General features: G+C 44.5%; 1 protein-coding gene across 1 annotated transcript; it reads left to right on the forward strand.

Moving 5' to 3' along the window:
• Positions 1–4,597: 4,597 nt before the first annotated feature.
• On the forward strand, positions 4,598–8,338 carry LOC146246647 (secretory carrier-associated membrane protein 5-like). The gene is made up of 6 exons (XM_084682566.1): positions 4,598–4,653; positions 4,793–4,912; positions 6,126–6,282; positions 6,697–6,798; positions 7,356–7,473; positions 7,608–8,338. Exons 1-6 carry the CDS (start codon positions 4,647–4,649, stop codon positions 7,821–7,823), a joined length of 720 nt encoding a protein of 239 aa, XP_084538692.1. The 5' UTR covers positions 4,598–4,646; the 3' UTR covers positions 7,824–8,338.
• The last annotated feature ends 5,602 nt before the right edge of the window (positions 8,339–13,940 follow it).

The following is a 13,940-nucleotide window of genomic DNA, read 5'->3' on the forward strand; positions in this document are numbered from 1 at the left end:
ATCTCCCTGTTAACCGCTCACACCTGCGGCTCATCTCCAATCAACTCGGCAGTATATTAACTCATAGCCAGTTCAACTTCACAATTAGCTCATGTTCGTCGGCGCCTGTCTGCATTACCGTAGTAAGTGAGATCATTGAATTCTCGTCAGTAACCTTGTTCACTCCGTCTGTTTTAGACCGGTTCTGACCAGTCTCGTCTGTCCGGCATCCCCCCAGATCCCCCACCACCCCCTGCCAATTCTCCTTCAAAACAATAAACCGTTAACCGATTCCCGTGTTCTGAGTCTTGCGTTTGGGTCTGCCTGCTTGCCAGCCTGCGCCTGTGACACCTACAGAGGCCTCTCTAGGATTTAGGAAGCGTTCAAACACTAGATTCCTCCATAAACAAACGTTTCACTATTTTATTTAGCTGTATCACATTATCTTTATTGCACCACTGCAAGAAAAAAGATTTTGTGTCCTGATGCTTGACTGACGTTTGGCCCTGCTCCCCTTCCCTGGCTGCATTCTCTAATCTAATCAGGCACGTTCCTTAACGAGAGTTATGAAGCTGTTTCACCGCAACCACGTGTGTAGAGATGAAAGGAAGGAGGAAGGAGGGAGGGAGTACAAAGGAAAATATGGACATTCGCAGGCGTTCAGCGAGATATCAATAGATGGAGGTGAGCTTCACGGTGTGGAGGAGGGCTGTGCCCAGCGGTGACTCTCGCCACAGATTAGAGAGGGCTGGAGGACGCCGAGTGACGGGGCTGATCCACGCTCACACAGGTGATGCAAGAAGGGAACAGGCAGCTGCCTACCCGCAGATGCGAGCTTTTAATTCCCCGCCGACTTGTTTCTTCGTCTCCTCAGATCCACACAACGCTGACCTCCGTGGTATTGTCAGGGTGCCGCTGACAGTATCCGGCAGAGAATGATCCACGTACTGTAATGAGCCTGAGGAGAGAACACGTCCAGACAAAAGAGACCATAGCTCCTCTGGTGAGCGACATGTTAGACATGCTATATTTCAAGACTTCAGCTCTGGCTGTTATCAGCTAGTCCTGTTAATCTGACAGAAAATATATAAATACTTCAAGGGGAAGGAATCATATCCTTGTGCTTTTACACACAGGTACTAAAGCTATTTCAGGAGTCTTTGGTGCCAAGCGCATCAAATATTTCCAAAAATGACTTATTTGTATTATGGGTTGGAAATGGAACATATTGCACTGTATTGCCAGTGCAATACAGTAAGTCTCCAGTCATAGAGATAAGATTATCATAAGTTGACGGTGACTTTTGACACAATGTCTGTCTCCTCTTAAATCTCTGTGTGTCTGTATCTGTTTGTTTTTCTGTCTTTATCTGTGCAGTATGTTGGATCTTTGGGGTGGTAAACAAACAGAGGCTGTGAGGTTCACAAAAGTGACAGGCTAGAAGTATTCATGCATGCTTTTCACACACCAGGGCCTTCCTGGAGGCTTGCGTGGGTGGGTGTTTTATCTGCACTGTGTGTCTGAAGGCACTTATGGAGAGAAAGTGCCATGCACATGCTCATGCAAACTGCTAGCTATGGCTGCTAGTGGCCTTTGCTACTTGAGTGTCCAGGCACACATGAAATTAAGCATGAGGAAAAGACTTGTGTGTTGGTACTGCGCATGTGTTATTTCAAAAGTTAGCTACACCAAAAGAGGAGAGGTGGAGAAAGAGAGCGAGGGAGGGGGGGGGGGGGGGAAGAGGGAAAGGGAGAGAGAACAACATGTACCTTGAACAGAGACATTGCAGCTTTTAAAAAATCTGCCTTGACAGCAACTCTCCAGAGGCCTTATATACAGGATGATTGGTTAGATCAAAGTACAGACTGACCAGTCTTTCCACAAAACCCTCACCCTATAAGGTCAAGAGTGACACAGTACCCCCTAGTGGCAAAGACCAGATACTACAGTCCTTTTTTCTCTATTGTGGAAACTCCCATTCCCCTCAGCAAGCAACTTTTGGCATCCTTCAGCCAAACTCATTCCAAACGGTCGGCCAACAGCAGTCAGTTTACTACGACTCTTGAGTTATGCAGATGAAAAGCCAAGTGCAAATCAAATTCCAATTTAGCAATTTACCATGCAGTGGATGGAGTCGAAGGTTAATCCTCTTACCTTTTTAATCTAGGAATCGCCACAGATCTCCACGCTCCAATAAAGGTGCTAACACACACACACACACAGTGAGCTTGAATAGGTGCTCAGGTTTCACCTCGATTCAATTTAGAATAGTCTAGAGTGGTGCCCCTCAGCCTGAGCCCTCACACGATCCCTATTTTGGCTTCTGCTGACTCCAGACGAACAACAATACAACAGTATTGTTGTATCTGTATCTCCAGCTGTATTTCCACTAAACAGGGTTTACTTAGATAAGCACACAGAAAGCCCTGGGAAACAAGTTGGTGGTTTCAGCTCGACGTGGGTTATGTTTCACAGGGGAGGCCAGCTTGGGCGGGGTAGGAGCTGGTGAGGGTCAGGCTGGATATAAAGGCTGACAACATTTCCCAGTGGCTAAACCTCACGGCCGACCTCAGCACATCATTGAATGTGATAAACATGGGACCATTGTCCCTGTCTCCCCGGATAACCTTCAGCCCCTCTGTAATGAAATGCAGAAGGCCTAAAGAGTTGAGAGCAGTGGCAATATCCAAACACATGGGCCTTTATAGAGAGTCCTCATCTGTCCTTGAACAAACTTGCACAAAAGGCACCTGCTAAATGAATTATTATTATTATTATTATCATTATAACCTTTATTTAACCAGGAGAGACCCATTGAATAAATGTAAACGTAAACTCCTGTAGATGCACTGTATGTTTTGGAGTGGGCACCCAGCCCGGCACACATATTTGAAGGGAAGCTTACTCACACAACCAGACACAAGCTGTGACAGCCATTGTCTCTCAGATAATTCATTCTGTTTTCACACCCTGGAAGCCAAAGCTAAGTGCCCAGAAGAATACTGATGAAGTCTTGAAAGAAAAGCTTGTTTTGTGTTTTGAGTCAAACATGTGGGTTTATCTCTGTAATGGAAAAAATAATGAGTAAACACAATGATGCATAGCAGTCAACATTGCTCATGTGGAAGAATCCTTTGCCGTTCTCATTCTACAAACAAGTTTGTCAAAGTTTGGTTCTTCTTTATTGTAATTATGAATGGAGAATATGCATTTGAATTTGTTTGTAATATAAGGAAAGGTCTGATTAAAAACAGGCTATTATAAACACTACATTAAAGGAGGATTTTTGGGAAAAACACTTGCATTGATAAAACATGCTGGCTCCAATAATGTGTGTAAAACAGGTTGGATAGCCATTCACAAAGACAGTAAAAGTACCTAATGGCAAGCTTTATTAATAACAAGACATGACAATAATCAACATGAGAAACATTTTCCGTCAAGTTAGTTATCATTGGTGACTCAAATGCCTTTAAAATAAAGGACTTCTACGGACTCGAAATGTCGAATTCTGAATAACACACATCTGCTCATTATGCTACTGCACAATCCTTTGAAATAAAGTACGATAAGAAGACAATATATTCAACACTGCCATCTGCTGACCATACTTCGAACATGCAATTAATTTACAATTTCTAATGGGAGTACGACAAGAATCGTTGAATTTGAAGACAAGAGTCAAGAGTGAAGGCGGCTTTTGTTCCCCGTAGACTGACCATCGGCAACGTGAAAAATCAACAAATAGCCAAACCCCTTAACAATCTTGATCAATAACTACAATTCGCAGAGGCTTTTCTGTTGCACTGGTTGTAAATCTGACTTGTGTAGGCATTTATTTCAGCACCACGGAGAGCGGCCGCTCAGGAAGTGGCAGCAACACAGGGATTGGACTGTGAACACGGATGCTATTATAGCCGGCTTGCCTATTGGTCTACACCGATGTGACAGCCCATTGGCAGTCGGTGATAGGACAACGACGGCGACGTTGAGGATTTATTGCTCTACGGCATTGCAACATAAGTGAAATATCAGTTAGAGAAAGATAGGCATTCAATTAAGTGTTTCGCTCTACCATCAAGGTTTGTGTTATATATTTGTATTTTAGCATAGCATGTCGAGGGACAGGTCATTATAAAGTAGGACACGGTGGAGCAGGTAAGCAGATTACGTTTCCCAAATGGAAAGCCGTTATTTCTAGCGTTGGTGATCAGATGCCAGTAAATCAGGAGAGTAATTCTGTAGTAACCCAATAGATATCCATATTTGTTTGTTGCCACAAACCTATTGAAGCAACACTGCTGTGTTTCCCTGAATTAGTTTTCACTGAACCATCGGTCCGTTTACATCCTAACCGGAAAGATTCCAGGTCCTTAAAACCCCAGAGCCTCCATTGAGCCGACGCCTCAACCACACTGTTTACTGTAAATCCCTCTGCTCGATTGTAACAACGTTGAGATAAGCTCTTGTACAAATACCTCACGGCCCTATTCCTCTACACGAGTAGATGTTTGCTGTTTTCCTGATTAATTTGTCCAAATTAACAATTTCTTCGTCTTCCTTTTTGGCCTACACGTAGTCATTGTCCAAATATATTAAACTGCTTTTATCGCTTCCACAGACTGAAGTCAAAATCTATCCGAAAATAACATCCACATTCTAACCTAATGGCTGGTAAAAACGTGAATCTTAAAATAACTGTCATATGTGCATGTCTTTCATGTAACAATTACTTCAATATGACTATATATTATCAAAACATGTGTGACGGTGGGTTGTGAAGCTGTTATTGACAGTAACTATTGTGTTACAGAGAATAACTTCCCTCCGCTACCTGGATTTATTCCCCTGAGGCCGTGTTTTTACCAGGACTTTGAGGAGATCCCTGAACAGCATCGCACCATGTGTAAGAGGATGTATCACTTGTGGATCTGTGAGTTCCATTCAAAGCACACACAAACACACAAACAAACACACACACATAAGTACACATGTACCAATGCATGTATAGTGCACACACCGCACACATATATCAAACAAACACATACACAAACATACACACAACCATGCACACACACACACACACACACACAAAACCACATACACACGAACATACGCGCATAAACGCACACACACCCTCACTGATGAAGCTGACTGTTTAGATAAGATCTTTGTGGTCAACAATGGAGCTGACAGTTAACCCCTCCCCTGCCACAGACACAACCAGAGGCCTTTCTTCTCTCCACAGTACAACATATAGAGGATGACATAGAATGTTCTGGACACACCAGATACAGTGGTTATCTGTCACCCTGGGATAAACCACGGCCATGTTGCTGTGTCTCATATAATGACTTAAATGTTCTCTTTCTGCAGATTCTCGTAACCGATAAAAACAGGTATTTTGCTCTATGCTTCTGCCTGCGCACTAAAAGATGGCTTGGTATTCTGTCTAGATTTTCTGCATGGTTGGTTTTTCTCCGTTGTGTGTGGCAGAGTGCATGTTTTTCAAGTTTTTTTGCCAAACTGCTCAATTTGTCTCATGATTTGTTTTGCCCATCTGTGTGCGAATTCCGTCTTGGAATCCCTTCGTTTCTCTGTTGCGTGTATGGAAAGAGGTCAATGTTTAATTTGTGGTTAATGTATATTCATGACATGAGCTGCCTCCCACTTTGTTTCACAAAGGGAGATTTAAACAGTTGAATCACTGAATGATGATGAATTAGAACAGCTTTGGTGTGTTTTCAGCTCCTGTGTAGGGCCTTGGGTTTCCTCACTAGACCAGTAATTGAACCTGATTGGATGCCTATGGCAGTTTTGTGAGGAAGGCTAGAGCCAAACTGTTCAAGCAAGGCTCTAATTAGAACCAATTAGAACTTGTGGGGAGTAGATTTGTTACAGTACCCAGAGCAAACCACAGATGAAAACCTGGACACCTGCGGAAAGGGCATTCAAGGACCTGGAGCAGAGAGAGAGAGAGGCTGTTAATTAACAAATTATTCTGCATGCAAGTTTAGGGCCTTTGAAAATACACACTGTGCTTCCACTGATTGACCGTCTCTATGGACTTCTGGCCGTGCCCTGCTACATGAGACACTTACATTACGTATGACATCTCTTGTGTGAAATGGTTGTTTTCTTTTCAGTGAACACTGCCACTCTGGCTGTGAATCTTGTGGGCTGCTTCGTGTGGATGATGGGCGGTGGGGGCGTAACTAACTTTGGCATGTCCATCATCTGGCTCCTCCTCTTCACGCCCTGCTCCTACGTGTGCTGGTTCAGGTCGATCTACAAGGCTTTCAAGTAGGTGGACTCCAAAAAACCCAAACCAGATCGATAGATCAATCGACCGATCGCTATGTATCTATCGATCAATCTGCTTCTGTCTCACTGTCCGTCTGTGTCTGTCCATCCATCCAGAAGATATACTGCACTGTAGTTTTACATTTAGTCATTTAGCACACGCTCTTATCCAGAGCAACTTACAGTAAGTACAGGGACATTCCCCCCGAGGCAAGTAGGGTGAAGGGCCTTGCCCAAGGACACACGTCAAGTGGCACAGCCGGGAATCAAACTGGCGACCTTTTGATTACTAGCCCGACTCCCTCACCGTTCAGCCACCTGACTCCCTGACTTTAAAAGACAGACGTAAGTTAAAACAGTAAACGGGGTGGACTCTGATGTCAATGTTTGTGTTTGTATTCTGTGCCATCCCAGGTCAGACAGCTCCTTCTCCTTCATGGCGTTTTTCTTTGTGTTCATGGCCCAGGTTGGCATCAGCATCATCCAGTGCATCGGTATCCCTGGTTGGGGAGTGTGGTAAGACCCCATATACCTGACATCGACTGCCTCTCTCACCTCACCCCAACCACAGCAGTAAAACCACCCATGGGGTCACACTATCCTTATCTCATTACAAGGTGACAGGCAGATAATAGCCCAGCAGAACTTTGATGGCGCTTCTGTCATTAGAATTTGTGAGGCTGCTAAGGGCAGCCACAAAAATCCACCTGATCTGACTGGCGGAAATCATTCTAATAGAAGCTTCCATAAACTTGCTAAATGTCAGCCTTAAGCCTTTTTTTTTTTTTTTGTGCATGGGGTGTAAAACAGAGGCAGTTTTACGGCAACCTGTAGCAAAAACGGCGACCAAGATTATTGTCATTTAACACCCAGCTGCTCATCATACCATCATTATATAGAAGCAGACAATTATTATGTCACTGTCATAATCACCATCATCATTGTAGTCATATTCCCATAGCGCTCCTCATCATAATCATCAATCATCGCCAGAGAGCATTTAGCCTAGCATCTGTATGATCTTGTAGTTGCCAATCCAACTGCTCATTCTTTTCCCTCTCTTCATGTTCCAGTGGGTGGCTAGCCACCATCTCTTTCTTCAGCTACAACATCTTCATTGCTTTGGTCATGTTGGTGCCCACGCTCATGTTCACGGCTGTGGCCACTCTGTCTTTCATCGCCCTCACCAGGGTAGGTCACCCCAGGAGAACAGCCCCCCCACAGCACCGGCACAGGGGGTGGAACCCCTCTGGGGTTCTACTCTCAGGGTCCTAGAACCACGCTCACTAGATTCTGACCCCACACTCTCTCCTGTTTTGACGTAGATCCATAACTTCTACCGTGGCAGTGGGGCCAGCATGAGCAAGGCCCAGGAGGAGTGGACCACTGGGGCCTGGAAGAACCCCCTCGTCCAAGAAGCCGCCCAGCAGGCAGCCATGGGGGCGGCTCAGGGCGCCATGCAGGGCCAGGGTCAGGGTCAGGGCCAGGGCCAGGGCCAGGGTCAGCAGTACTCCACCCCTCAGTACGACAACCAAATGTAGCCTCCGAAAGGGAGGGGGAGGGGCATGCCGAGGCTTGATCTGGATTTGAATGTCTGCCTCTGGGTAACTTGTGCTCTGGGCCTATCAGGAGGTTTCATTAGGGCATTACATTTATACCACACCACCGTGCAGTTTAGTGAATGTATTGCAAATACTCTGGTCAGATTTTCTGTAAAACTTCAGCAGCTTGTTTGTGGGTTATCTGGAAAACTATCCTCACAACTTCTAAACGTTGTATCACTATTTAGTATTAAACAGTTTCTGGTGTTAGATCCTGAACTTTACGTTTGGGTTACTGTTGTGTCTCCATAGAGAGAACTATGGTGTGGTTGAGTTTTATTTGAAGCTTTTCATCTACTTAAAGGAAAGCAGCATAAGGACTTTCTCAAACAGAGAACAGTTAATATTACCTTAATTTGAACTTAATTTGGCACTTGACTGAGTTTGCATTAAGTCTGTAAAAAAGAACTCTGCATGCATGTGTGTACTATTGTGGGAGCATTATTTTAGCATTCACTTAACGTTTGCATTCTTTTGGGATATCAAACTGTGGTGGGGTTCGAAGTGTCAATGGATTAACAAAACTTGAACTTGGACCTTGACAAAACCCAGGTTGTTGCAAAAAGTCTGTACTGTTATATATCAGTTAAAAATATCTACATTTTAAATTATGTATTCTGACTGTATTATGTACAGTGTTTATAGATATACATATGCAATATGTTTAATGTATGTATGTAATGTATTTCAGTTCCTTCAAATGTCTGTATAGAAGGTTCTTTTTTTAAACCTGTGTGTGTGTGATGTCTAGTCTGTGGTAGACAGCTTGTCCCCTGCTATATGGCTATTCGACCACAAGGGGGTACTGTCTTTTCGTTGTTCAATCTATGACGCAGGCTTGTATGCATGCTACATCCATGCACATCTGGCTGTATTGTTACTCAAACTCTATTCATTCTGTAGCAGTCGCTGTCTCATCTCCTTGGAGGAGCCCATAATCTGAGTGGGCCCCAGCGAATCTCACCCTGCTCTGATCTCCCCAACAGGGCAGATGGTTGGCCAGGTGGTCCCCACAAGTACACCACCGTCTGCTGGGGGAGAAATGGGGATGGTTTGTGGCACAATATGGGTGCCACTGGCTCTTGCTGTGTACCAAGGAGGTGTAGAAACAACCTCAATTGGCTGGGGCTTCAGCATTACCCTGGTGGGATCACAGTTTCTCTCCTAACTCTTGGAGGAGAAACGGTGTGTTCTCTGTGGGGAATAGGTTGGAAAGCCATTGAGTGAAAGCGCAGCTATCAAAGGGACACTTGTCAGCGTAACTGGTGGAGTATTACATTAGCAAATGACTCTGCAGGAACAGTCTGTGTTGAGCCGTCTGTGGACAGTCAGTAAGGAGGATTAACCAGGAAGTGGTAGAGTACATGGAGGCCCTGCTGGCTCCTACTGGACAGCTTTCTCTTCATCCAGCTCCCTCCTCACGTCATACTGGGATTTACACGTTTTAAAATGGACCTTAAACATGTCACTCGTATTTAGATGTCATCGTATTAGAATTTTTTTTATGTTGTCTTCTTGTCAGAATTATTTATTTCCCTCATGGACAATAAACACATCCTATAGCATCTGCTAGAGTCATTATCATTGTTTCTTTTTTGACTGGCAATATTTTTTAGTTTTATGCATGTGTGTGTTTGTGCGTGTGTGCGAATGCTTGACACTTGACGCATAGTAGTTCCCGATGTTCTTGGTTCATGCTCACTATTTTTGCATAATTAATCTGCATTTGTTCAAGCATGTCACCATGTCGGGTATCTATATTTTCATTGTTTAGGTCTTTAGTTTGTCAAATTCTTAGATTTAATCAAGAAGTTGCATTCCATCATTAAGATGTGATTTGGAAACAGTTTCCAATACATTAAACACAACAAATGGAACCCAGATACATTTATGCAATTATGGAAAGACAACATCAGGAGTAAGAAGTGATGATAATAATGGCCTACAGGGGGCAGTATGGCTACAGTGCGAAGAAGCAGGAGATGGAAGGTAATTCCATCCAACCCTCCACCAGGGGCAGTATTGGACCTTTTTGTCACTATGTGGTGATTTCCTTAGCTTAGATACAAGAACAGCACATGAACTAGAAGAAAGACCTGATAGTGAAGGGTGTTGAAGGCGATATGGCCAGGCTGCGTTTACTTGTCTGCCTAATAACTTTACTCTTGGTAAACTCCAATAAACCCAGCAACAATTTCACCCTCGACATCCTCGGCAAAGGTGCTTCATCGCAGATTAGATTCAAAAGCACTTTAAATGGATTTATCTGCGAATGCCCTCCTTCCTGCCTGTCCAGCTCTCCCAGTGTGGAGTGGTACTGCAGACTCACTCAGAGGGACTGCAGATGAAATTTCCCAGCGATACAGGAACCCAGAGGATCCCCTGCCAACCGCCCAGCACTCTTATTGGTGCAAACATGAAAACAGATTTTGTCTGCAGACATGCAATGAAAGCCAAGTCTGTAACAGCACTGAAAGTTTTACAGTAGATTCAAATGATTGACCAGTGTAAGAATTGTATGACGAACAGAACAGCTGTATGAAAACACATATTTATTGTTGCCTATATTGATCCATATTTAATCATAAAGACAACATTATATAAATGGTATGTTCCAAACTCAGTTTCATATTATCATGGTTGTGATCTCCTTGTACCTACTTTTCAATTGGGTTTTTGGAGACAAACTAAGGGCAGCGTAATATTATTTTTATTTACAATCTAGAGTCAACTGCTACAGTGTTCCTCAAGTGTGCTGACTTTAACTTTTGACCTGGCTGGCTGTGTGTTCCTCCTCCATCAGTATTTTGATTACCGTTACCATGGCAAACACTGCTGACTCCCTCGTCCAGTCGACATCTCTTCCTCTGGATCAGTCAAGCCTACAGGAGAGGGGCGAGGGTGGAGGCAGGGATGGAGGGATGAAGAGATGGAGGAAGGGAGGGTCCACACAGAGGCCACAGTGTATGACCTGGAGCTGACTGAACACAGAGGAGCCTTATGTGCTACGACTCAGGGGAGAGCTCCCCTTCACCCTGTTAAACCCCCCCCCCCCTCCACACACTCACAAACACACAAACACACAGGACCCTGGGTTCATACCCTGGCTCGTGCTAAACCAAGCACTGAGCGGTGTGTGTCTGTGTTTGCCTGACTAAACCATATCTGTCCGTCAACTCCATCTCTCTTGGGCACCACTAAGCAGTGCCATAGGTCATGTGGCCCAGGACCTGCTCCTTGATGGCTGTGTTGACTAGGCCTGTTAGGGGACTGTAGGTCTCCCTTTTTCTCCCGACCTAAACAGTAAAGCACCACACAAATGCACACAGGGACAAAGGCAGAGATGGCGAAAGTACACACATCCTTCACTCAAGTAGAAGTACAGATGCTCATGTTTAAAAATACTCTGGTAAGAGTTATGACTACACTTTTTCACTCAAGTTCATGTGAAGAAGTATGGGCTCTGACATATAGCCTACTTCATTCAAATGTTGCCATTACTATGACCTGTTTTAGTGTCACGCCGGTAACTGTAGGGCTGCCAACTGTCACGCATTGGCCGTATGACACACGCATTTCAACCAGTTCACACGCTCCCCTGCACACCTTGTATTTCTCATGCTGAGAAGGCAACCCTGTAGTCCTGCTAATGTTGTAAACAGTAATGGACGCAGGCACATGGAGTGAAGCAACATAGCCCCCCTGAAAGCTCGCCTGGCCTACATGTTAAAACTAAAGTAAGGCCTGGTTAGAAAATTTAAAAAATGTAACGAGTGAAAGTAAAAAGTTGTCACAAAAAGAAATTGTGAAGTTAAGTAGGCTACTGATACCAGAAAAATCTATAGGCCTACAGTAACGAAGAAGCCTATTTGTACTTCATTACTTACCATCTCTGGACAAAGGGATGAGGCATGTTTGTCCAGAACGGTGGACAAAATAATTAGTCCACAGCTGTTTTTCACTGTGGTGCCGGAGATGTACTGCCAGTGTTGGTCTACTGTGTTCAGGTTTTGATGCCGACAATGAGATCCAATGTGTAGCTGCCTGCACTGTACAAACAAGCTGTTGACTTGCACCTCAGTTAACCCCTTGGTATTTGTGGTTGATGGACAGACCTGGAAGGCAGAATGAACTTTACAGAAACAATCCCGCGATAAATTATTAACACGGGGTAGAGACTAGAGTCCACAGGCAGGCTCTCTCCAAAAGCAGCTGGCATCATGTGCTACTATAAGACTTCTCACCCAGGCTCATCTTCACACGCACGTCACGAGCAGGTCGGAGCTCGGAGGGGCAGGAGAGCTGCGAAGGGGGGGTCACCAAGTTGTCTGAAAACAGGCCACGAAGCTTGTTACGGCGAGAAGCGCCGCTGCACTAGTCTGTGAAATCACCCCACTGATGATGGGAGTCGTCCCATTGACAGCAGAGGAAACGGTGACACGAGAGGCCGAGGAACGAGTCCGCTGAAATATGAGGCTGTCAGTGGGGGGAGAGAGACATGAAGCGAAGTCGCTAGGGCTCGGCGCGGGCGCGTCGCTTTTTCGAGGTTGACTTCATCATCCTACTCCCCACGGAGCAGACCGGAGTGACGTCTGCAGACAAGCCACTGACTGAGGGAGTCCGATTAAAGCTTGAAGCCTATCTCGTCTCTGCTACATCCACTCATTTGTTCCAATTGCCTGGGACTACAAACACGAATATCCCAACTTCAATTTCTGCCTTGCAAGGGAGGGAGGGAGAGGGGGGGTGTCTTAATGAGAATTTATTGGCCTGTTGTTGCAGCCCGACGGACTCCGGGGGATGCAGAGGGAATCAGCCATTTGCATACTCCTTAAAATTGATGAGTAGAGAAAGTCAGAGGACCAACTTGAACGGGAGAATACATCTTTGCTGCAGACACCAAAGCAGGGCCAGATGTTTCACAGATGAGGCAGGCGGTATTTAAACTGTCAGGCCGTGCATTGAAGTGTGTCGTGAGTCTACTACGCAAGCTGCTTCCCTGCCTCGTATAACGCCCATCGCCTTCAATGTTGAGCACTAACACAAAAAGTGAGATGTTTGTTAACTCAGATATATATGACACACTCGGCTCTGCATAAATTGTGTGCAAGATGAGCCATTATCAAAACAAATGAGCCAGCGACTGCAGCTGCAAGTAAATCAGAACTATCTTTTTTTCCTCACTATTTAAATGACAGCAAATGTTTTTTTTTTTACTCACACTGTGCCATGAGTGATCTCTCTCTCTCTCTTGTGCTCACATTTCCCCTCTACAAAGCCAATATCTCCTTTTGTCTTCCACAGAGCAATGTGTTTATCTCTTGAAAACAAAGGTAAGTCTTTATTCACTTAATTAGGTTGCAAAGCACCATTTCAGCCAGAAGATAAATTACCCATTGCTGTGCCACAGAATCTTAGTGGCAGTCTCTGCTTAAGGAAGACCTGAGATTTGGAGCTGAGGTTTTAGCATTGTCAGCTACCATGGTACAACGTTTGTTCCCTTCTCACCTCATTTTCCTCTAAATGTTTATCCTTACAGTCACTGAAGTGGGGACATAGAGGTATCAGAATATGGCAGTTTTAATAAGTCAAAGACAGCTGGTCAATATTTGACATTTGAGCGGTTGGGAGCTTGTAGGTGCATGGTTACTTCTTTCATTGATCCAGGAGCAAGCCTGGCAGTTACTGGCCATGCCAAGTGGCCCTCCACTTCACTCTGCAGCACCTGGATTCCCCAGCATCCTACGCCAGAATCCTGTTTGTGGACTTCGGCTCTGCCTTCAAAAAACAGTTTTTTCCCTTCCGCTGTTGGCCTCTTCAACAAGGCCAAGGGTCCACACTGACTCTAAATGACTCTAAATTCCTGCTTAAAACACATTGCATTTACACAATTCTATCTTGTACATTTGTATCTTTGTAATATTTGTATTTTTTGCATTTTCATATTGTAATTGGCTACTTATATTTTATTTTATGGCAACTTATATTTTATTTTATTGTACATTTTATTTAATTCTAATTCCACTTAGTACTGCTAGTTTATGTACCCTTAGTAAA

The sequence above is a fragment of the Hypomesus nipponensis genome, chromosome 19 (assembly GCF_054491055.1).
Source record: "Hypomesus nipponensis isolate SF chromosome 19, ASM5449105v1, whole genome shotgun sequence".
Lineage (NCBI taxonomy): Eukaryota > Metazoa > Chordata > Actinopteri > Osmeriformes > Osmeridae > Hypomesus > Hypomesus nipponensis.

Bases quoted from the DNA above. Each gene is read 5' to 3' on its own strand.
- LOC146246647 (XM_084682566.1), top strand. The intron at 6,799-7,355 runs GTAAGACCCCAT...TTCATGTTCCAG, and splicing joins ATCCCTGGTTGGGGAGTGTG to TGGGTGGCTAGCCACCATCT. The intron at 7,474-7,607 runs GTAGGTCACCCC...GTTTTGACGTAG, and splicing joins CTTTCATCGCCCTCACCAGG to ATCCATAACTTCTACCGTGG.